Source organism: Columba livia, chromosome 1, assembly GCF_036013475.1.
Source record: "Columba livia isolate bColLiv1 breed racing homer chromosome 1, bColLiv1.pat.W.v2, whole genome shotgun sequence".
In the NCBI taxonomy this organism is placed as follows: Eukaryota; Metazoa; Chordata; class Aves; order Columbiformes; family Columbidae; genus Columba; species Columba livia.
The window spans coordinates 64,110,420-64,133,955 of NC_088602.1; the positions used below are offsets into that span (position 1 = coordinate 64,110,420).

Sequence of the window (23,536 nt, forward strand, 5' to 3'; positions counted from 1 at the left end):
TATTTACGCACTCATGCTAAGGACATTCTATTTCAGTAACGCTTGAGGACTGAAGTGAAATTCCTACTGGACTGACTACACAAGCTGTTGGGGTGGCTGAGGACCTTCCTCTGGCCGTGGTGCCAGTAGCTGGGTTTTACTAGGTGGCATGTATATATGTCCTTATGAAGCCAAGTAGCACCTTCAGAGCAGGCACAAGGATGGTTTAAGGCAAGAGGGTGACAAAAGACCATCTTTGTGTGTGTGCAATGTGACTGTGCTTAAAAGTGTCATTATTCTGCAGAATATGGTAGAGTCCATCCTTGGGCTTTACATTCAGAGTTTGTTTGTCTTTTACAAGTGAAACTGGTTCCTGTGCTGTGGTACCTGTAGTGCCCAAGGCAGAAGGGCTTTATTCCTCACTCTGTAAAAGGTGTCTCAGCCATGCTGACAGGACATGAACAAAAGATGTGCTTGCATCTTGGCCTCCTGCCAAAACCCATAACCAGCTCTAGGGCCTGCAGGAAAAGAAAGAATTAAAGTACACTTTTTTAATGTAATTGTTTGGGGGTAATTTCATATGGTCAAATTTGAATAGATTGTAAACTCCGTGCAGGAGGTCCAGCACACAGCTGCTGAGTTAACTGGTGGATTTAAAAATACCAGAACCCCTCATGGCAAGCAAACACTGCTGGTTTAGGCAAGAGCCGACATTTACCAGGGATGCTGGAAGGAGATGCTCTGAACTCCCCTTGAGTGCTCAGACTCCCTCAGCTTTCAAGGAAAAGCCAGTCCTGAGAAGAAAGGGAAGAAAGGAAGAATGGTAAGTAAAGAGCGCAATCGCTTTGAAGCTTTGGAAAGGACTCACATGAAGAATAAAAAGGCAGGACATTGCTCAGGCCTAGTCCAAGGTGATGTGTCTGGGCAAGAGACTCTTGTGCATGAGGCACTGGGCTTTGAAAAAATGAGGGTTCTTTAGACTGGAATAGAGAAACCTGAGGAGAAACGCAGCAACCGGCCTAGTGTGTGCAAAAGGCTGCTGCAGAGATGTAGGGACTAATGAGATCTTCATGGCCATGGTGAAGATCAGAAGACATAGCACGTATCAGTTGCAGCAAGAAAGTTCCAGGCAGGCCCCAGGGAAAACTTTCTAACACTGTTGACTAGAAAAGCCCTCCTATCCATTTTGTCTGGAGGGCAGTGGAATCTCCTGTGTTGGCCGCCTTTCAGAGCAGGAAAGGTAACCAGCGGTCAGCTGTGCAGCATGAGGGAGACTGCCCTGGGGAATGCGGACAAGTTGGCCTTCCTTGTGGTAACATACAGTAAGGTAGGAAAACACTTTGGCAGGTGCTTTGTCCAACTGTAAGAAGTCACCCACAAGGCTCTTTTCCTGGAGCCATGGCCAATATGCCAAGAACAAGAGATGTAAACTTGATCCCTTGTGATCTCACTTGTCTGCACTGGGTGATCCTGGAGGTCTTGCCAGTCCCGATTTTCTCTGCAACACAAGCAAAGGGTGACTGTTGCAGTGTTGCATATGTGACTGCACTAGCACAGTAATGGCAAGCAGGGATTTCCTTCCTCTTTACTGCTCCTTTGCACAGGTGCCTCACCTGCCAAGATTGTCTTCTATACGCAGGGCCTTAGACCACAAAGTCCTGCCAAGCACTGTGTCCATGGAGTAGAGTGACCTAAAAAAAATTAAAAATACATTCAGAATATGTTGGAAATTGATGGATATGTGGAAGTATGGTCTGGCCTGGTGCTTGTGACAGAGAATGGATTCTGTGCAACCCAGAGAGCATATGCAATCTGTAGAGGATATCTACTCACCAGCTCCACTGGGTTCAGAGGATTCACTTACGAACACGACAGCCAGTTCACGCTACCTAAAGCACTTCAAATGACAGTGGTTTGGCAATAAAAGAGACCAAAACCTTGTGCAATACTTTATTGGGCTAACCCAGAAAAAACAAAAAACAAAAAGTCTGAATTTTCCCTCTTGTATTTTTCTTGTTCTGATTAGCTCCATGATTTGCTTTCTTCCTAAGGCACTACTAGAGCTGGGAGGCAAGAAGCACAATCTTTGCTATTCCTGGAGAAGAGAAAGCTCCAGGTAGACCTTATTGCGGCCTTTCAGTACTTAAAAGGGGCCTACAGGAAGATGGGGACCGACTTCTCACCAGGGCCTTTTATTATAGAGCAAGGAGTAATGGTTTTAAACTAAAGGAGAAGAGATTCAGGCTAGACATGAGGAAGAAATTTTTTACAGTAAAACACTGGAGCAGGTTGCCCAGAGAGGTGTTAGATGCCCCATCCCTGGAAACATTCAAGGTCAAACATCACATCTCTGCTTGAGGAGGTCACCCAACAATCTTTGAGGTTGGAGCCTGAGATGCTTCTCCACAGAGTGTGTGAATCACACTGTAGACATGATGCATGCCTTGTTTTTTAATTTTGATGTAAAAGTCAGTCAGTGATTACAGGGGATGGGTTGGACACAACTGAACAAACATCTGAGTCACCCCCATTACAAGAGCTGGGAGTAAGAAGGAGTTTTTGACATACCAGAGACAAGGTGAGAAAGGTACACAGTGAGACGAGGGATGCCCTGAGAGTCTTCAGAATGCTTCAAGGAAAATTTTTCTTACAATCATGTAGAAAGCAATTTGGAGTGCACTAATCTACATTTGATTTTCACCAGGAGACTAGAAGTGGCTGACAATACAAAGACGGAAGATTAATAAAAGTAACTGTAAAATGACGGACCTCATGAAAGAAGAAGAAGAGAATAAAAGTAATGTGTTTTTAAATGAGAGAAAGATTTGGTTACTTTTTTAAAAAATGCAAAACCCCAAAGTGCTTAAGGCACATGTCCAAACTGTCCCAAGGTCAAGAAAGAACAGGAGGATTAACTAAAAGCATGAGCTCCTTCATGACCTGACCTCCAGAAGGAATCATAGAAAAATCTGAGTCTGTATAAAAGAATTGCAGACATCCTGGCATAAACTCAGAGAAGCCGAGAAGCAAATAAAATAAGATAAAAATGATGTGACAATAAAGAGCTGATCTAAGTATATAGGCATTGGAAGAGAGACCAAGAAAAACGTTTGTTCCTAATGGAGAAGAAAACCTTTATTCCTTAGGGTACCAGATTACTTGTGTCCACACAGGTGAGCCTAAGGACATCTCGTAGTTGGTATTTTCCATGGTGATGTGCAAAGTGGAAGTGAGCTTTTAGTCACTGCAGCTCATTCCTGACTGGAAGGACTACCATAAGCCAAGATGAGAGTTCAAGACAATCTTGTGAAACTGGAACAGAGGTCCAATGTAAATAGGAGGAAATCCAGTAAACACAAAACCAAAATTTCACACTTTGTCCCACAGTACACAATCAAGGAAATTTGTAAAATATGTAATGAAAGCAAGAAGCCTCTGTTTTCACTGGGATGAACATCTCTAGGATGAGAAATAGTAGGATCACACCACACTGAGGAATACTCAGGTTAGATATTAGGAAACACTTTTTAGATGTTATAAGGCTAGTTAAGCAGCAGATTAGGCTGTGTGGGTGAGCTGTGGAATCTCACTGTGAATCTGTAGAAACAGGTTAGACAACAGCTGTTAGGACCGGTTTACCTCTCCTTGCTCTCACAGTGTTAGTGCCAGGGGGAGCTCTCCCATTCTTCCTGTGATCTTGCAATGCCAGGGACTGAGCTAAAGTGAGTAGTGTGAGCCACATATAGGTGCAAAAGGAATGCTGCAAGGGTCTACCAAGGATCCAATCCTTTTTCTATTACCGATTCATTAGTTGTTGCTAATTTTAGCCTCTTATCGACACCCATGTTCATCTTTGCCTCAGTAAAATGGCCGTTTCAGTGAGTATGGATTATCCCTTACCTTGGTCTCAAAGAACTGCCAGTTATAGCTGAGAAACACAGCATAAGATGTAAAAAAATAGTCTACCTAATGTTGATGGACTACCATTTTAAAAATAATGACAGTTGTCACGCCTGTTGTTATCACCAAGGCCTTTGGCAGGAATTGCACAGAATTTCCCAGAATGTTGGGGTGTTTGACTAATGTTGGCAAATGAGGTTTTACAAGCTTCTTGTGCTTTTATAAAATCACCATGAATTTGTAACCTGCCAATGCATTTGTCTCCTTTGCATTCATACCAAATGCATGCAAGGTCAACAATGGAAATTGTGAACAGCTCAGGCTGGTTGGGGCTCTGAGCAACCTGATCTAGTTGCAGATGTCCATGCTCATTGCAGGGGGTTGGACTAGATGACCTTTGAAGGTCCCTTCCAACACAAACTTATTCTATGATTCTGTGTTTCTGCAAAGCTGAAGATGAAGGAGTCGTATGTTCCTGTGCTGCTGGCCGTACCCCAGGCAATGACAACAAAACCTGCTGTCCCGTAGCTATGAAGCCACACTTAAAGTTCATTCTATGGGACACACATCACATCTTCACCATGTTTGGGAAGTGCTGGTGTGTTGCAGTGCTGTTGTAGTGTAGGGAACAATGTTAAGTGTTCACACCTTTCACATGGTGTGTTTGAGTTGTTGCCAACAAAGTTAATAAGATCTTAGCTAAGGGTCATAATTTAAGTAACATCCAATTGTGCAACTGTGAGTGATGCGCAGTGACAAAAATAGCATACAGAAGTGTTCTGTACAAGTGGGTGTGTTCTCAGAGTGGATCACAAAACCCATGTCCCAGGAGGTACGAAGCCATATGAGAAACTGGTGGTTACAAAGGGGCTCTGATTTCTCTCACAGATTGAAGCAGGTCTCTCATGCTTTAGAAGGTTTTGTTAGAAAGGAATGGGTTAGATTTATTATTGGTGAGAATTGGTGTCTGTTTTCAAGACCTCCAGCTTGTGCTGGCCGTCTACAGATCCAAAAGAGTAAGAACCCAAGAAACTTCTCCCTTTAAAATATACAGTTCACAAGGGGTCATCGTTTCAGTGGTGATGACATAATGTAATTGCAGTTGCATCTCAGTTGTTTCCCCTTAAATATCACCTGTTCCATTTAAAAGGAATACAACCTGCCTTTCAATTTTCTTCTAAAAGCAGTTTTTCTGCAGTTAACGTATAGTAACCTAAAGACATTAATAACTACTGACATTTAATTTAAATCCATCAGTTTTGCCTGCATTCTAAGTTAATATTAACACTTAATAATCTTAGTCTTTTTTTCTGTCTGTCTGATTATATTTGTTATAAAACCCTGTGTAATTTAATGCTGAACTCTTGTCATGAGTTTATAACTCTTAACATGGAACACTTTGTTCTGTTTCCCAATTACAAAAGATTTAATAACAGCAGGTAAATGAAAATAATTATGCCAGTAACAGAAGATGTTTAACTTCTAAAACTTGGAAAATACTGAACCCACTTGCTCAAAATGGGCAAGTTATAGAACTGGAAAATTATTTTTCAACCATTCTGGTCCTTTTGCATTTGCAAAGTTTTTGTTCACGTCTTGAAAAAGCTCGCAGAGACACTCCTGATGAGAACGTGTGCATACCTATTTTGACTGCAAAAGGCTGCATTTAAGTGAGTTTTCTCTCATTTTCATGAATTGTTTCCCTGAAAGCAACCTGTTTGCCTGCAAAGCATTTTCATCCACTATTGGTACCTATCTGTAGCTCTAAAGGCCATTTTTGACTGCAAACCCCATGTTCCAGCAGGTTGGAATAGTTTCTTGTGATGAAGAACAACATGAGGTGTGCTAAATATCTATAGGACTAAATAGCTATAAATTCCTAAATTTTTGTATGTTCATGTGCTCTGTCATCCTCTGGCTGTTCTATAACCACTTTTATTGGTTGCAATTTTGGTAGGGAAAAGGATATTAAGATAGAAGTGGGAAAAGAAGGTAAAGAAGCATGGAGGTGGAAGAAAGAATGTATTTTAATAAATGAAATATTAACAACAATTGCTATTTTTAGCAATGCGTGCACAGAAATAGAAAAGGTCAGAGCTTGCATCCACAGAGATCACAGAATCATAGAGGGGTTTGGGTTGGAAGGAACCAACCCCTGCAATGAGCAGGGACATCTTCAACTAGATCAGGTAGCTCAGAGTCCTGTCCTGCCTGGCTTTGAATGTTTCCAGGGATGGAGCAGATGTATGAGTAGTTCCAAGATGTTTTTTGGCTCTGTTGCCAGGCTGTCGGGAGACTTGCACAACCTTGTGACTAGTCCTTGTTGTGGGTGAAGCACCCACAAGAGAGAATCAGAGCTTCCTGGGGTTACATCCTCCCCCACCCCACCCGCTCCCCCAGGATTTCCTGCAATCTGTAACCACACCAGAAAGGTATTGCTGACACTCGGAAATGGCTGCAAGTTCCTCCAGCTTTTAGAAATGATGATGCACTTTGGATTTGGCAAGAAAAGCTTTTTTTTTTTTTTTCTGCAGGTGGTGAACAAAACTGACTGATAACAGTCCAAGTATTCAACTGAATTGTAACTCATTTCAGCCACACTGAGGATTAACCCTTTGTGGAGTATGTGCTTCCTCATTGCTGGCTGGGCAAAGTTCAGCTGACATTTTTGTAGCTTCTGTACACAGAAAGACCTGTGCTGCTTATAAGCATGGATGCCGATAACTGTGCTTCATACGAGCAGGGTGTACATCAGCATGTAAATGGAATTAGCTTGTGTCACTCACTGCTAGCGCTTGACCAAGTCTACACATGACCACTGTCACCTGTTGTGGATCAGCTGGTGTTTACTCAGGGTTGAGGGACACACTGCCATTTTGTTATTCCTAAATAGTTGTCTGCAAGGGAGCATTTCTTCATTAATTTGAAAAAGCTCTCCCTTATTCCTGAGTCTGCTGCTTCTATTTCCATATTCTCTATGCAAAGAATGGCCTAAAGCTCCACAAGATATCAGCCCCCTGACAGCAGAACTACTGAATTAAGCAGCAGCAAAACCTGGCCTCTGCCCTCTCCATCTCTTTGGAGCTGGCAGCGATGGCTGTGATTTAACTGCAGCTTCTCCAGGGCTCTTCCCTATGGGGAAGGAGAGACCAGTTGGGCAGGGGCAGCTGGTCACAGTCCTCTCCTCTGCCTCAGGAGAAGGGATGGTGCTTCGGGGAGCCACCAATACCTGAGGCACAAGGCAGTTTTTTTGTCTGCGGTTAGTTGGGCAAGAGGTGGGAGATGAGCAACCGGCATGGAAAACAACCACATGAAGGACAAGGAGATGGCTTGCCATAGCCATGTGGAGTTAGCAAAAGAAGTGACAGGGCTGTAGCATTCAGCAGCTCTTTGCTGCCCTGTGTCACCTGGGAGTGGACAGGCATCACCCAGAGTGGGCTGCAGCAGGGCTGCAGGTATGTCAGTCGTTCATGTCTGCTCCTACCTCCCCACCCTGCCAGCCCGGGCTTTGGGTCACCTGGAGCAAGGAGGGAGCACAGAAGAAGCCAGTGGAATTTTGAGGAATGTTCCAGAGGAAAAATGGGGCAGAAGAGGAACCACAGAATCACAGAATGTTATGGATTGGAAGGGACCTCGAAAGATCATCTAGTCCAACCCCCCTGACGGAACAGGAACACCTAGATGAGGTTACACAGGAATGTGTCCAAGCGTGTTTTGAATGTCTCCAGAGAAGGAGACTCCACAACCCCCCTGGGCAGCCTGTTCCAGTGCTCTGGCACCCTCACCATGAAGAAGTTTATTCTCATATTTAAGTGGAACCTCCTGTGTTCCAGTTTGCACCCATTGCCCCTTGTCCTATCATCGGTTGTCATCAAGAAGAGCCTGGCTCCATCTTCATGACACTCACCCTTTATATATTTATAAACATTAATGAGGTCACCCCTCAGTCTCCTCTTCTCCAAGCTAAAGAGACCCAGCTCCCTCAGCCTTTTCTCATAAGGGAGATGCTCCACTCCCTTAATCATCGTGGTTGCCCTACGCTGGACTCTCTCCAGCAGTTCTCTGTCCTTCTTGAACTGAGGGGCCCAGAACTGGACACAATATTCCAGGTGTGGTCTCACCAGGGCAGAGTAGAGGGAAAGGAGAACCTCTCTCAACCTACTAACCACCCCCCTTCTAATACACCCCAGGATGCCATTGGCCTTCCTGGCCACAAGGGCACAGTGCTGGCTCATGGTCATCCTGCTGTCCACCAGGACCCCCAAGTCCCTTTCCCCTACACTGCTCTCTAATAGGTCATTCTCCAACTTACACTGGAACCTGGGGTTGTTCCTGCCCAGATGCAAGACTCTACACTTGCCCTTGTTATATTTCATTAAATCTTTCCCTGCCCAACTCTCCAGCCTGTCCAGGTCCTGCTTGATGGCAGCACAGCCTTCTGGCATGTCAGCCACTCCTCCCAGCTTGGTGTCATCAGCAAACTTGCTGACAGAGCAAGAAGCTCATCAGGTCCATCTGCAGCACAGATGGCTCAGAGCAGAGGGGTTTGGAGGGGCCCCTGCTATTGCCTCACTTCCAGTAAGCTGAGCTTTGTCAGATCGCTAACCACCGACTTACACATCTCTAAGCACATCAGAGAAAACACATCCATTTTCTTCCACCCCTGTGTTCCCAGAACTATGGTCTGGCAACAGACACACAGGACCAGGCTGGGGGGCATCCACAAGGTAACACTGGAGGGGTCTGCTCCGCATGGGCCAAGCCACCATCCCTCCTCCTCCTCCCTGTCCTGTGGCAGCAAGCATTTGTGGGCTCTCCCTTGTCCCAGTGCCCCCCCAGCTCCCCGCTGAGGGCTGATACCAAGAGAAGAGGCTGCAGAGAGATGAGGGGGAAGAGAGGGGAGGCTGGAGCTGCTCCTGTAAGCCTGCACCTCCTGCCATGGGCGGGCACACCACAGTCCACCTTGAGCCATCTTCAGTGTCCAGGACACACAACTAACCACTGTGCCTCAGTGGGAGGAAGGATAACCGCAGGGAGGAACCTGGTTGCAAGCCCAGCCATCAGCTTTCATTAGTGCAGGGGTCACGTTTTCTGGGAAATAATTGTTGTCCCTTTTCACTAGCTGAGGTGTGCGTTTCCCAAAAGCATGTGACGGTGACAGAGTTACTCAGGACAGCTTCCCCCAGCTGCCCCAGGCTGCAGCAGGGCTGACAGCCAGCCAGGGGCACAAGGAGGGTGGCATTGGCATGTCCTCATCACCGCCCAGGCAGCTGGTCTGAAAACCCATTTTGCAGGATTCACTGTGTTGCAGGGGGGGAGGACTTCCATGAGAAAGAGTTGCTAATGCAGGACTAAAAAATCCAGTTACCCCTCCCTGCAGAACTGCAGATTTCGTATGTGACACCACATGTAGGTTTCACCCTGGACAGGGTAACCTTTCCAGCAGGAGGCAATCCCTAATTCGGGCCACAGGAAATAAGGACATGGCACTCCTTAATGAAACACTTCTCCATGTGCTCACTGTGGTAATTAAAGGAATGGAAAAAGAAAGCCAGGTGCCTTTTCATCAAGAAAGATGTGAGGAAAGAACTGCCCTTTAAAAACCCTTTCCTTACACAATTTTCCACAGTAATATGAACATTAAAATGTAAAGCCTGCTGCAATAATACCAATACAGAAAAAGCCAAGTCAGTGCCATAACATACTGGGTACACTGTGGCCCATCCCCAAGGACACAGCTGCTCAGTCAAGTAATATTTTGTTTGAAACAAACACAGGAAATAAAAATGACAGTGTAAATTAAGGTCTGGTGAGAATATAACTTCTGAAGCTCTGTGTTGTTATTATTAACCTAATTTGAATAATTACCTTATACCTACAAGAGTTCCTTAATTGGCATAGGTCAGCAATATGTAAATAGCTTGTTTAAAACAAAACAAAACCAAACCCTTCAAATCTGCAACAAAACAAAACCAAACCCTTCAAATCTGCATTTTTGTGCTGGGTTCTGCAAAGTCCTGTGCTGACATCAAGTGGTGACATATTTTTAATGCCAAAGGGAGTCAGATTTGCTCTACTGCGAATGCGTTGGGTGATATTCTTCATGACAGGAAAGTAAAGGCAGGTAGACGGGGGGGCCCAGGGGGTGCTACAGCAGCAGCCTCACTGGCAGGTGCTCCTGTAGGGGTGGTGGGCCAGAGGACTATCGAAAAGCAACGCAGCCGCCACCGTGCAAGGCGAGGAAGGTGAGGTGAGCCTCCACAGCAGCTCCTCAGCACACGAGGTACTGGCTGAGCTCCCCAGCACCCACCAGATGGGAACATTGGCAACAGATCCCCCCTCTCTCTGGTCAAAAAACCCTGGGCTGGGACAGGTACAATGGGGTTTGGTGGCCTCAGGGGCCTGAGGAGAACACAGAGAGCACATTTACTAAAGAAGGGTTGACACACGGCTAACCAACAAGGATAGGAGGGTAAATTAGTTCTGCAGAAATAACAAGAAGGGAAAAATAAATATGTAAGGCTGTGAACTGGCTGGTAATAAAATCAGGGTTGATATTAGAAGGGTTTTAATTCCAAGTGAGCTTCTGGAACAACATCCCTGCAGAGATTGTGTTGGAAAACCCTCCCACAATGCAGTTTTCATGTGGAGGTTAATTATTTGCTGAAGGCATTGGGGTCTGTGATGTGAGCTGTGACATCAGCCCTGGGTTGGCAGATATTGGCCTCATGAGACATATCCTCTGCTTCAGCGCTGCTTACCTGCCTTGGTACTCACTGAAGCTGGTTTTAAAAACTGCAGTTGATGTACAGTGGGATTTACCCATGAGTGTTTGGATCAATTACATTTTGTTAAAACAACCGCATGCTCAAGTAACAGCTGGGAATTTGTGACATGAAAGCACAGAATGGTCTCTGTGTTTCTAGCTCAGATTTAAAAAATGAACCAAAACCAAACAAACACCAATACTTTTCCTCTTGCTAGTTATTGCTTTGACTGTAGAAACGGTGTCCTGCTCTTCCCAGGAGCCTGCCGGTGCTCTGTGCGAAACCACCCCCTGCAGCACCACTGCCATTGAACGCCAGTGAGTTTATCCTGCCTCTTGTCCTGATCCAGGCAGGAGGGTCACTCCAGCTGCTGGGTGCATGACAGCAGCCTGGGGATGTGCTCCTGTCTCCTCTGTACTTACACCTCCTTTCACACACTCTGTCTATCTGTATGTCTGCATGTCTGTGTCCAGGATTCTGAAGCCAGGAGGAGTTTCCCATGCTCTCCTTCATGGCCGGGCAGTAGAAACCTAACAGTCAAAAGGAAGAATATCATATCCATTCAGATGCATTCCTACAGGGGAAGTTCTATGCTTGGTTGCTCCAAAAGCCAATGGGATTTGACCAGCACAGCTAAACCTTGGCAAATGTTGTGTGAGGACAGTGTATGAGAGAGCCGTGCCATAAAATTGATCCCTGTAGTCATCATCCAGCTGGTGCTTTGATATGGTACAAGGAAGTGTTCATACTGTTCATCTTTCCCTATTTTGTGTTACAGTGAGTGAAGGCTGGGGGGTGGGAGGAACACCGAAATCTTGGGGCATCTCTAATTGGAGCTGGCAAACCTGCTCCACCTTCAGCCAAAGCACTAAGAGAAGGGACACTGTTGCGCCACCAAGCAGTTGGGTGGTTTTTTTTTCAGGTTTTTTTGTGTGTTGACATTGAGGCCAGGATTTGCCCTTAAACGATTTGTTTTCTCATGAGCAGCTGGACTTTAAACTCCAACATCTCTCGCGTAGTCATTTCCGCCAAGAACCGCAGGAATGCAGGCAGCAGCCATTGGGCTGAGGGGGTGATGATGGCAAGGAGCTCTTGGACGATATTGTTTCTTGTCTCTGCCCTTTTCCTTCAGACAGAGCAGACAGGTATGGCTTTTGTTTTGTTGTGGCTTTAATTCTGATTTGTGCTACTGCTTCTCTAAACACACCAGTAATTTTGTACCTTGTGTCATGTTTATTTTGTAGCACAGGGTGATGCCACCGACAACTGTCTGTTCTGTATTTTCCTTACGTTTCTCCTACCTAAGTAAAAACTGCAGTAGGTTACTGAGGCAATGTGATTTTGAAGTACCATTATTTACACCGGGGTGACATCTTGTCTTTTTTTATAATTTTTAAAGAGTGCCCCAAATATTAAAGAGAATTTTGGTTTATATTTCTAGTTGCTGCTGAAATAAAAATGCCTTATGAAAGAGGCTGAGATGAATACTTTCTATTGCTTGAATAAATTTATGTTTCTATATCAGTCCTCCATGGTTTGTCAAAAATAAGGAGGAGCTGGGCAAGGAAAAAAATACAGTGACTGCTTAAGAAGGTCAGAACACCCCTGGAAGCAGCCCAGGTGGACTGTCAGGTGTGCTGGATGCATTGGAAACACTGCACAGCAGAAACCTGCACTGGGGTGTCAGATAACACTTCAAAATGCAAAATACAATCATTAAGCTTTTTCTTTTTTAATATCGCATACAGACCTGTTGCTTATCGGATATCCTTCCGAAGCATAACCAAGCATTTGTATGCAGTTTCAGAATAATTTTGTTATTGCTGCCACTTTTTCCAAATCTAATATTATTGATTATTTCAACCTTTGTGCCCAGCCCTGCTTGGCCCACAAACACTGTCTAAAATGCAAAAAAAACCCAAACAAAAACAAACTCAGTCCTTACCCCAATGGGTTTACTTTGCAAGCACAGGAGAACTGACAAATGCACACTGACACATGCAGCTATGGACTGCTTAATGTCAAAGGCAACAGGCCCCAGCACAGTACCAGCCATCCAGCTGGCAGCACTTTTTGTTATGAGCATCATTGCAAAGAGGAATTTTAAGATCAGATAACTCTAATTTCTTCAATCTCTCCTCCTATTTACTCAAATTAAAAAATTATGATGTCTTGCCCATAAAGGCTGGTATATGATATAGCCCCCATAACTTTGAGCATGGCTGAGGGGTAGCTTATATTTATCCTCCGTAAGAGAGATTTGATGGGGAACTCAATCATGCCATGGTTTTCCTTCTCAGCAAAAAAAATCCCTGTGAAGTCAGACTGAAGGGCATCAGTTTGGATCCATCATCATAAATTAATACAAATAATTTTCATGTCTACTGATGAATCTGAAAGCCCATGCAGTCTTACAAAATAGCGTCTGCCTTTATCATAATAATTTTCCCCTTTCCCTCGACATGCCACAGCAACACTGTTTTGTGTGTCTGGTGCAGGAAAAAAAACATGCCAGGAAGGACTTCAAATTCCTTCTGCTTGGAGCAAGTCAGGCTCTCCCGAAACTCCCCAAGACTCCTCAGCTGAGTTTGGGCTAAGAAGAAGGGCTCTTTCAGCCTGTAAGTTTAATGTGGCTGAAACCCAGAATCAGCTAAAAGATCTCTCTTCATGATTAAAAGTGGCTGCTTAGTAAGATCTTTTTAAAATGTTGAAAATATATAAGGAAATGAATCTAAGTACTGATGTTAGCATTCTGTCATGCAACATTTCAGTGTTTATATCAGCTGATGATGCAAATGAAGTTATCAAGAGACAGAGGCGTGCCAGTTCCCTACTTTTTGAGGAGGTTCTTCCAGGCAGCTTGGAAAGGGAATGTCTTGAAGAGAGATGTACACATGAAGAAGCAAGAGAAGTATTTGAAAATGATGAAATGCTCGTAAGTATTTTGTTTACCTGTGTGCTTTGGTTCTTTACTATCAAATTGAGCCCTGCAGCCTGCTTAATTTGTTTGAATTTCTCTCCATATGAAATCTTTGTGCTTTGCATCTCAGCAGGTAGAAAGCAGGTATCTTCAGTGGTAAAAATGGAAATGCAGAGGTTATTAGCTCTGACACTTTTAAAGGCCTCTCCTGAAAACGATGTGTTCTGTGACTCATGTTGCAAAAGTATATGGCTGTTGTCCCACCCATATCACACACAGGGAAATACAGCTTCAGCACCCCTTGGGGACCAGGAGGGGAAAGGGGCTGTTGGGGTGGAGGGAAGCAATGTACCAGCATGTAGTGCCACCTATAGAAAAAGGTTCACTTGGTCAGGTGCTGCAAGTCCCCTTGCTCAAGAGGCCCTCCTGACAAGTACAGCTGGATGCTATATTCTTTACTGGGAATCTGGCTGGAGATTGTGTTTGCAGGGAAAGCAGAGGGAACAGCCATCGAACTGCCCACAGGCGGTCTCAGTGCTTTGGGGAAAGTTGATGGAGGGGCGGTACAAGCAGTCAGGAGAGGTGTCCCCTTGGGGAAAGCAGTAGCAGAGTTAGTTGGGTGCACCCAGGGAAAAGCGGGGCACATGAAGGTGGTGACAGGTGTTAGTGATCTGCAGCTCCAACCTTTGCTGCCCCCTCTGTCTCCGGCAGCACCTGCTGGGGGACAAGTGAGATGGGATAGGGTCACTTCCCAGGCCACTGCACACCAGAGAGACAATGGCCAGACAGTTTTTCCAGGAAGCCGTATTGCTAAAGGATTCAGATGTTTCCCTCCTGCATGTAAAGTGTTTCTTTTCCTTTATAGCTTCTTAAGAAACAAAAAAATAAGCAAACCCCTCCCCATCTCAAGTCATTCAGATTTTGCTGTCAGGGCAGGATTTGCAGTTGTGCACTTCTTAAAATTAAACTGTAGTATATATTCTGTCTTACAATGTTTTTGTTTTACCAAAATATTTACGAAATATTATTTTATTTGAGAATTAAAATCTAATTCCCCCCTCTTTTTTTTTCCAGAAAATGTTTTGGGATGCCTACTATGGTAAGTTGGCCTCTTGATTTCTCGCCTTCATAGCAATGTCACACTGTGAAGATTATGGTTCAGTCTGATGCTGTTTTTATGAGAGTTTTTAGCAGTTTATGCTACAAGAAACACCCAGTCACTATCTCATATCTCTAGTACAGCAAGAGGAAAAGTGTTGATGTGAAAGCTTTAAAAAAGTAACGAATAGGGAAAAGCAATTAAGATGGCAAAGCAAATAAAAGTTGAAGGTGAGTAGATGTTATTATAACAAACAGGCTATTTCTTTTCCTGACCTTAAGGCTATTCTGAAACTACCTGGAACCTGAGAAAGTCTGCTTTGCTGATACAATAGAGCAGCACAGCTTAACCAGCAAATTCTCTCAAATACAAACCTAGCACTTAAACCTGAGTGAGTTAAATAGGTGTTACAAGCTGTTGGCCCTGCATCATCCCTTGGCAGCTGTCAAGGCAAGAAATGAGTTTGTAAAAGCTGAAGGACTGATGTAACTAGACAAACCATCAAGAAGGAGCCTGGGCACCAGCTTATTGTTACTATTCCTTCCTTTTCTACATGCCTTGTCCTAAGATTTCATCTTTTTTTTTTTTACTCAGCTTCTATTAATTTCTAATCTTAATTTTGGGTAGTGAATAAGGAGGTGGTACCAGCAGCTTGTATTTGATGACATAAATGTTATGAAGAATTATACTAAGTATCTGGCCTTTCGTATGTGTTTCATTACTGCTGTGAGGGTGGGATTAATTTATCCTAATTTCAGTCATTGGATCTTTGTACCAAGCATGTCATCCAGGCATAGTCTGGGTCCATCTCTATAGTCTGTAAAGAGAGAAGGGCAACCAGTTGAGAATGGTCCATCCAAACAAGCTTAGCCACTATAGGGACGCATTACTGGTTTTGGCCTCAGTGGCAGCTTTCTTGCAGTAATTCAAAGCCATCATGTCCTGTCTTCTTCCTACAGAAGAACAGTGTGCATTTCCTTCTTTGTGATACCTGTTCTAACATGTTAAAGAGTGTTGCCATGTATCTATATGCCTTTTTTCCTCCTCCTTAGACAAACCTACTTTTTCATCCTGTCTTCCAAAGTCTCGTTTTTCAGATCTCTGGTATGTATCTTGCTTTCCCTCCATAATCCAAGTTACAGTGGATAAATCTGCACGATGAATAAAAAAAGGCTGAGAAAAGCTGAGCACCCACTTGGCCTAATGCTGGCACACTCTGTGGCTCTGTTTGTACTGTTCCACCTTGGACTCTTCAAGTCAAAGCTGATGGAGCATCATCTTGCTCTAGCGTGAACATACGCAGTCAGGGCACTTGGCCTGGGATCATAACTTGTCCCTAACTCTTTTTTTATTAGCAGTATAAACTTAAATGTTAGAATCATAGAATCATTTTGGTTGGAAGAGACCCTTAAGATCAAGTCCAATCATAACCTAAATCTAGCACTAAACCATGTCCCTGAGAGCCTCATCTATATGTATTTTAAACACCTCCAGGGATGGTGATTCCACCACTTCCCTGGGCAGCCTGTTCCACTGCTTCTCAACACTAAACCTCTCTTTATACATAATTTTCCAAATAGTTTTGTGCATTCCTTTCTGTGTTTTCATAGTTCAACTAATGACATAATCTGAGATATTTCTGTTCTATGATGTTCACTGATTCCCCACTAGGTCTTATCCTATAGATTTAATTGGTTTGGATTCTTTGATCTTGAAAAATGCATGTTGGTAGTTACTGACCACCTTCTTATTTTGCTGAGTGCTTACAAACAGTTTAATCATTTTAGTAGCTTTCCAGTAACAAAAATCAAGCTCATTCCTCTGTAATTCCTTAAAACTTCTGTTTCCTCCTTTAATAAAGCTAGGCACTAGGTTTACTTTTTTTTTTCCCAGTCTTACAGAACCTCACCTGACCCCAGACATTTTTGAGACCTCCTTACCTACATTTGAGTATGCATTTCAGAGGCTTGAAACCACCTAACTTGCTTAAGAATATAGGTGCAGCCTTTCCCTATTTACAGTTACCCACCACTGCTGCTGGAGTTCCTCACTCTTCAGCTCTACCTGCTCAGCTGTGCTGATGAGTCCCCTCCAATCCACCCAAACACCCTCCCAGGAGACCTAAATTATGCTGAGATATGCTGGTGGGATCTGACTGCAGGTGGGCTGATGGTGGTAACTGCTTTAAGACAGTATTTTAGTACAGCTAGCACTCAAACATACCCATAGCCTGAGCAGATGGTGGTTGGGTGTTTTTTCCCTGTATCAGGCAGAGTTGTCACCTTTCTGTCCCTGATATCAGTTATCAGCCTGCTGACTGAAGTTAACCTCTCTGATGAAATTTAAAATTTTGAAAAGTTTGGAGAACATGTCCCAGGTTACACTTTTCTGGCTTGCCCCTGATCACTCACGTCTACAATAAGCAGCTGTTTGGAGAACATTTCCAAACTGTTTTGGAGTCTTTCCAGTGGGCAGGATAAAGGGAAACTGGCAGCTCTGCCTGGTGTTTCACCTGTAGTGAGGCATCCTCTGGTTTCAACGTTCAGTTCATCAGAAAGACCAAGCCTGCTAGCTTCTGAGCTGCTGTATAATAATTACACAGGAGTGTGAAAGACAGCCTTCCTCCTTGTTTGATGTTGCTTGCTGTATAATTTTGATGCCAGGTTTATTTATTCATATATGCACATAATCTTTTTTTTTAATCCATATGCATATCAGCCTAACACAGGAGACCGAAAACACCAGTCTCATAATATGTTTTTAATGAGTGTGTGAACTGGAAGTCAGTGCTTTTCCCTGAAACAGAAGATCCATCCTCCAGAAGCGCACTCTGCCTCTGGGTACCTCGCAGCATCCCTGCCAGGGGCCGCAGAAGCACCTCTGCAATTGGAGACTCAGGTTAAAATTACTCCCAAGGAGCAGTTTGGTGACACGTAGCCCATCTCCTTCCAAACCTTTTTGCAACATTTCTCCAAGTGGCTCGTGTGCCAGGAAGCGGGCTGTGTAATTTGGGTCAGTGGTGGTGACTTGTCCCCCTCCTGTGGCATTTCTGCAGGTGGCAGAAGGTGCTCATCGAGCCCCTGCCAGCACAACGGCGTGTGCGAGGACAGCATTCGTGGCTACACCTGCACCTGTGCTGAGGGCTACGAGGGAGAAAACTGTGCTTTCGGTAAGGCATTGTCCCCTTTCTGAGAGACCCTATCTCCTCCTGTCGTAGGGGACTCCAAGAAATGATATTCAACTCTCCCATTGCAGCCAGCCATCAGTTTTTAGGTTAAATCAGAGCAGGGATGATGTGTGCTGCCTGTCTACAGAAATATTATGGCATCCTGAGGTTATGCTCACTGCCTCTTCTCTCCGAGCCTCCCTTCTCTGGGGACACAGCAAAAGGGCTGCAAGTCCCCCTCATGGGTGGGCTCCAAAAGCAGCCCTGCCCGCTGCCACCAGCACTCAGCAGCTGTGTGTCCTGTCACGGTACCAGGCAAGACATGGCCCGAAGAACCAGGGCTGTGGTGCCATGGTGGCTTCCCAGCCACTTCGGTGCCCCTGAGGCCACACGTGCCCACAAGACAGTCCTTCAGGACTCCAGAAAACAGACCATTTTCAGTGGAAGTGTAAAAGATGTAAAGAAAAAAGGACACTTTCTGGCACATAAAAAGCCATGTTCTATGTTCCAGCCCTTACATCAGTATTTCTGCTGGCTTGGAGGTCCCTTGGGCTGGGAGACGCCCTGGTTGCTGCAATGTTGGGTCATTTTCTGTATAAGGGGTGTGACTGGATAGAGACAGACCAGCTTCTTGGGAAGCACAGAAGGTGACAAAGCTTGGGCCAGCACTGGGAACTGTATCAGCTCAGCGAGGGCCTTAGAGAGCCACACTATGTGGGTTTTTTGCTACTTATCCATCTATGAGCTAGATCTGCAATTAAATCACTGTTCTTCCTGTTGCGTTGTGCTGAAGCTTAAGTGTTTGCTCAGCCACGGACAGTTGACGGAGCATTTTTTCGATGGTGATTAATACTTCCATTCTTTTTTTCTTATCTTTGGCAGCTGTTAGTTTTAATTCTCTTAGCACAAGCATGAGAAATAAGAGCTATTCATTTGGTTTTGCTGAAAAGCAGAAAGTGTTAGCCTTTTTCTTCCTCAGGCAATACCTGCCTTCTTAATACATGCAACAGTTCCCCCAGTGCAGACACTTGTGTTTCATTTAAAAGGGCAGAAAGGAAATCCATGGCATCCTTCCACGGGTTCACACGGAAGGCCTAGTTTGATCCTTGGCTACCAATGCTCTCCAAAACTCAGAGGTGCAGACAGTCTGGTGCAGTGAGGTGCTGGGTGAGCACAGTTTGCAACAAGTCTGTGGAAGATGCAGAGATTCAGCTGTCTCCAATTTCTGCTTAACAAGGGGAAAACCAATGTGGTGGGAAATACAACCAAGCCAGAGTCCCCACCCACCTCCACATAAAGTGAGTAAACATACAATGCTTAGTAAAGAGGACTGCAGCTGTGCAAGAAAACTCCAGCTGAACCGTTGCCAATGCTTTTTGTCTGCTTGTTCTGTTCAGCTAAAAATGAATGTCGCCACCATGCAAAGGAAGGATGTCACCACTTCTGCTACCCGGGAAGTAACTCCTACCGTTGTTCCTGTGCTGATGGCTACGAGCTTGGCAAGGACAAAAAACAGTGCATCGCGTTAGGTAGGCGTAAGCGTGGAAGTAGAGGGGGGACATGCTCAGTACTGGTGTGGGCAGGCCACCATCTGATACCCAGATGAGATCAGCCTGCTCAGGGACTCAACTGCTGAGAATATCACTTACCTTTCAAACTGGGCAGAAAACACAGGAAACTAGAGACATCTAAGATGTCAAAACAGTGGTAAAAGAAGCGATATTTGATCTGAACGTTTAAACATGGCTCTGCAGAGACAACTTGCATCATCCTAAATGTTGCTCACTGGGCCAGGTTTTTCACTCCTATGCTCAGTAGAGGAACTCCACTGGAAACCTGTCTGCTTGGGAATGAGGTTCAGTTGTCTCCAAACAGGCACCTGATGGTCTGATAAATGAAGAGCAACATTTGCTGCCATGTGAATTATTTTAAAGCCATAGCCCTCTTCATTTTTTTAATCTCAGTCTCATTTAATCTCATCCCCTTAGAAATAAGATCTACTAACAAGATGGTAGTATGCTTAGGCTGCACCTTCAATACAGTTTTGGGCCCCTCACTACAAGACAGACATTGAGGTGCTGGAGCGAGTTCAGAGAAGGGCAACGAAGCTGATGAGGGGTCTGAAGCACAAGTCTGATGAGGAGCAGCTGAGGGAACTGGGGCTGTTTAGCCTGGAGAAAAGGAGGCTGAGGGGAATCACAGAATCACACAGAATCACAGAATGTTAGGGATTGGAAGAGACCTCAAAAGATCATCTAGTCTAATCCCCCTGACGGAGCAGAAACACCTAGATGAGGTTACACAGGAATGTCTCCAGAGTAGGAGACTCCACAACCCCCCTGGGCAGCCTGTTCCAGTGCTCTGGAACCCTCACCATGAAGAAGTTTATTCTCATATTTAAGTGGAACCTCCTGTGTTCCAGTTTGCACCCATTACCCCTTGTCCTATCACTGGTTGTCACTGAGAAGAGCCTGGCTCTATCTTCATGACACTCACCCTTTATATATTTATAAACATTAATGAGGTCACCCCCCAGTCTCCTCCAAGCTAAAGAGACCCAGCTCCCTCAGCCTTTCCTCATAAGGGAGATGCTCCACTCCCTTAATCATCGTGGTTGCCCTACGCTGGACTCTCTCCAGCAGTTCCCTGTCCTTCTTGAACTGAGGGGCCCAGAACTGGACACAATATTCCAGATGTGGTCTCACCAGGGCAGAGTAGACAGGAAGGAGAACCTCTCTCGACCTACTAACCACCCTCCTTCTAATACACCCCAGGATGCCATTGGCCTTCCTGGCCACAAGGGCACAGTGCTGGCTCATGGTCATGACCTTATCGCTCTCTGCAACCACCTGAAAGGAGGTTGTAGCATGGAGGGGGTTGGTCTCTTCTCCCAAGTAACAAGTGATAGGATGACAGGAAATGGCCTCAAGTTGCACCAGGGGAGGTTTAGAAAAATTTCTTCATGGAAAGTGTTGTCAGGCATTGGAACAGGCTGCCCAGGGAAATGGTGGAGTCACCATCCCTGGAGGTGTTCAAAAAACGCATAGATGAGCCTCGTAAAGACATGGTTTAGTGCTAGAGTTAGGTTATGGTTGGACTTGATGATATTGAGGGTCTCTTCCAACCAAAGTGATTCTATACTAGCAAGCAGTGCAGCCAAATAGTTGTTGAGCTATAGAGACACACTTTTGAGGATGAAGACTTGACGTCTGCACCAAATGCACATTTCACGTACGCTTTATTTCAGACTAGTGTGAGTTTGGTCCTGTGGACTAAGCACCCATTAAGCTATGACAGTACATTTTGCGTGCTCCTGGAGGCTGTCTTCTGGTTTAGCCTCACCTGAACAGCGTGTGTGATCCAAGATTATGCCACAAGGTGAAGAAAAAGTGTGATCAGTGCAGAGTACTGGGAGATCCACCTGAAAAGCACAGTTGTGGTCCGAAGCAGAACACAAAGACACGCGCATTGCCAGAGTGACAGCTTTTAAAAGGAAAACCCAGGATTAACCTTGTGTAGATTGAGCCGCAGCTATCAGGTATTTGGCACAAGTCAGATACAAGATACAAAGACAAGGAACCAGGCTGTGCTAATGGCTGGCTGGAAATGCAGCCTCATTTCATTAGTTACAGACACAGTGAAATGTGATCACCACAAGCCTAAGCAATGACCCAAAATATTCAGTGCTGTCACTGAGCTATTAGACTATACATGCCAAGAAAATTATTCCAGTTCTTCCCAGTTGAGAAATTGTCCTTCTCCTTTTCTTTGGTGCAAAAACGAAACCCTGAAGTCAAGGTGGAAGCAATAAGATATTTGCAGGCAGCAGTTGTCTTGAAGTGATACAGCATGAGGTTTTTATTCTTTCAATTCATTTGCTAGATCAATGTGCATGTGGCAGACTGCAAGACAGTGATAATCTGATACGTGAAACAAGGAAGAAACACGATGAGCGATTTCCTTGGCAGGTATTTCTAGCAATTCACGACATCCATCACTCAGCCTCACATGGACAGTGCTATCTATGGTCTTTTTGCATTTTTTTAGGTCCTGCTGCTAAATTCAGAAGGGAAGGGCTTCTGTGGAGGAGTACTGCTAAAAAGTAACTTTGTGTTAACTACAGCAGAGTGTGCCCTTCTGCACAGGCATTTTGAAATCAGGATTGGTGCTGGTAAGTGATCAAACACATTTTCTCTTGTTGTAGCATACTTTAGTATTGATAGCTAATTTTAAAAGAAAAGCTTACTAAAAATTTTGTGGTGTAAAAATAGTTACAGGAAACAAATCTGCTGTCATGTCATTTAAGCATCTCAGTTAAGTATCTTGAGCTGAAACTACAGCTGCCCCAGGCCACCCTAAAAGCCAAGCAGAGAGACAACTGCCTCTCAGATGCAATTCAGAGCTCAGCAGCTCAGCACAAGCTAAACCAGGTGGATTTAAAGGTGGCTTTTGTTTCATGCCAAAATTCACTTCTTGTGGGGTATTTGTCCTTCCCTCAGAAATGATGCATGCTTCTACATAGCATTATAGAGCCGTCAAGGCATCATTCCTAGTTTACCTATACTGCAGCTGTTTCAAGAAAGAGTGCCTTTAGTTTCCCTACTGCACGTATTTCCCAGCATGATTAGGCAGCTGATAGTTCGCATGTAGCGTTCAGGTCTCTGATAAGTTACTCCTAAGAGCAGTGAAATGTGGTTGCTTCACAGGCCCTAATGGAACAAGTGGAATTGAGAAGACAATGCAAGTTAGTGAGAAACACATACACATCCGTTACGATGAAGACACTGGTGAGAACAACATCGCCTTACTACAACTCCAAGAGCGTGTTGAGTGCAACAACCACCAGCTTCCTGTCTGCATACCCGAAAGAGACTTTGCAGAACACATTTTAATTCCAAAACTGGCTGGTACGGTCAGTGGCTGGAGAATGGAAGGTGATGAACTTCAAGGTGATGAGTTGCATGTTTCATACCTTCCTGCTGAGGACTGCAAACAAATACTCAACATAAGCCTCACAAACAGGCAGTTTTGTGGACACCTCCAGGAGCCTGTAGACAAACGACTGGCTGGAGGAAGCTTTTTAGCTACCGTGTATAAAGGTACTTGGTTTCTGACAGGTATTCTGGGATCTTGGCCACTAGAAGACACAGACTGGGAAACGCTTCTCTTCACTAACACTGCAAGGTATATGATATGGTTTAAACAAAAAATGAAATAAGTCACAAACACAACCTACTCTCCAGCACCAAACCCCTACCAATCACCCCAAGAAAACATTTGTATGCAGCCAGTACATCCATTTGATTATCACAATTTGCAGCAATGAAAGTCGCAACAATATGTATATCACACAGAAAAACCTCTTTGTCTTTACTTCCATTGACACACAGTACTGCGAAAGTCACGATGTGGTAAACCTAGTTATTTTACTAAAAACTGACTGGACTTCAAGTTTCCTAGAACTGTTTGTCCTAAAACTCAAAAAGTGTTGATATTTTTCTGAGACTTCAAATGTTGCTAGAAGGAAATTAGTCTTTTAAACTCGTTACCTTGAGGTTTGATTCAGCAAATTCACATTCTTATTTCAGCACCCACACAAGCAAAACTTAAGATGACCAGGAGAACTCCAAGCCTTTAAATACCTATGTTGATATAGGACTTAACACTCTCATCACACTGAGAAATGCTTCTCCTTGTACACAGTA

At 44.5% G+C, this 23,536-nt stretch overlaps 1 protein-coding gene across 1 annotated transcript; it reads left to right on the plus strand.

The window, feature by feature from the left end:
• The first annotated feature begins 11,502 nt into the window (after positions 1 to 11,502).
• PROZ (protein Z, vitamin K dependent plasma glycoprotein) lies at positions 11,503 to 23,282 on the plus strand. The gene is made up of 8 exons (XM_021291581.2): positions 11,503 to 11,791; positions 13,418 to 13,581; positions 14,641 to 14,665; positions 17,721 to 17,834; positions 19,229 to 19,360; positions 21,714 to 21,799; positions 21,879 to 22,002; positions 22,538 to 23,282. Exons 1-8 carry the CDS (start codon positions 11,626 to 11,628, stop codon positions 23,047 to 23,049), a joined length of 1,323 nt encoding a protein of 440 aa, XP_021147256.2. The 5' UTR covers positions 11,503 to 11,625; the 3' UTR covers positions 23,050 to 23,282.
• The last annotated feature ends 254 nt before the right edge of the window (positions 23,283 to 23,536 follow it).

What these genes read in the sequence shown, in the direction of transcription:
- PROZ (XM_021291581.2), top strand. Translation starts at nt 11,626, where the DNA reads ATGAGCAGCTGGACTTTAAACTCCAACATCTCTCGCGTAGTCATTTCC. An exon ending in GTTTTGGGATGCCTACTATG is followed by an intron (nt 14,666 to 17,720) that starts GTAAGTTGGCCT and finishes GCATTTCTGCAG; the next exon opens with GTGGCAGAAGGTGCTCATCG. An exon ending in ATGAGCGATTTCCTTGGCAG is followed by an intron (nt 21,800 to 21,878) that starts GTATTTCTAGCA and finishes GCATTTTTTTAG; the next exon opens with GTCCTGCTGCTAAATTCAGA.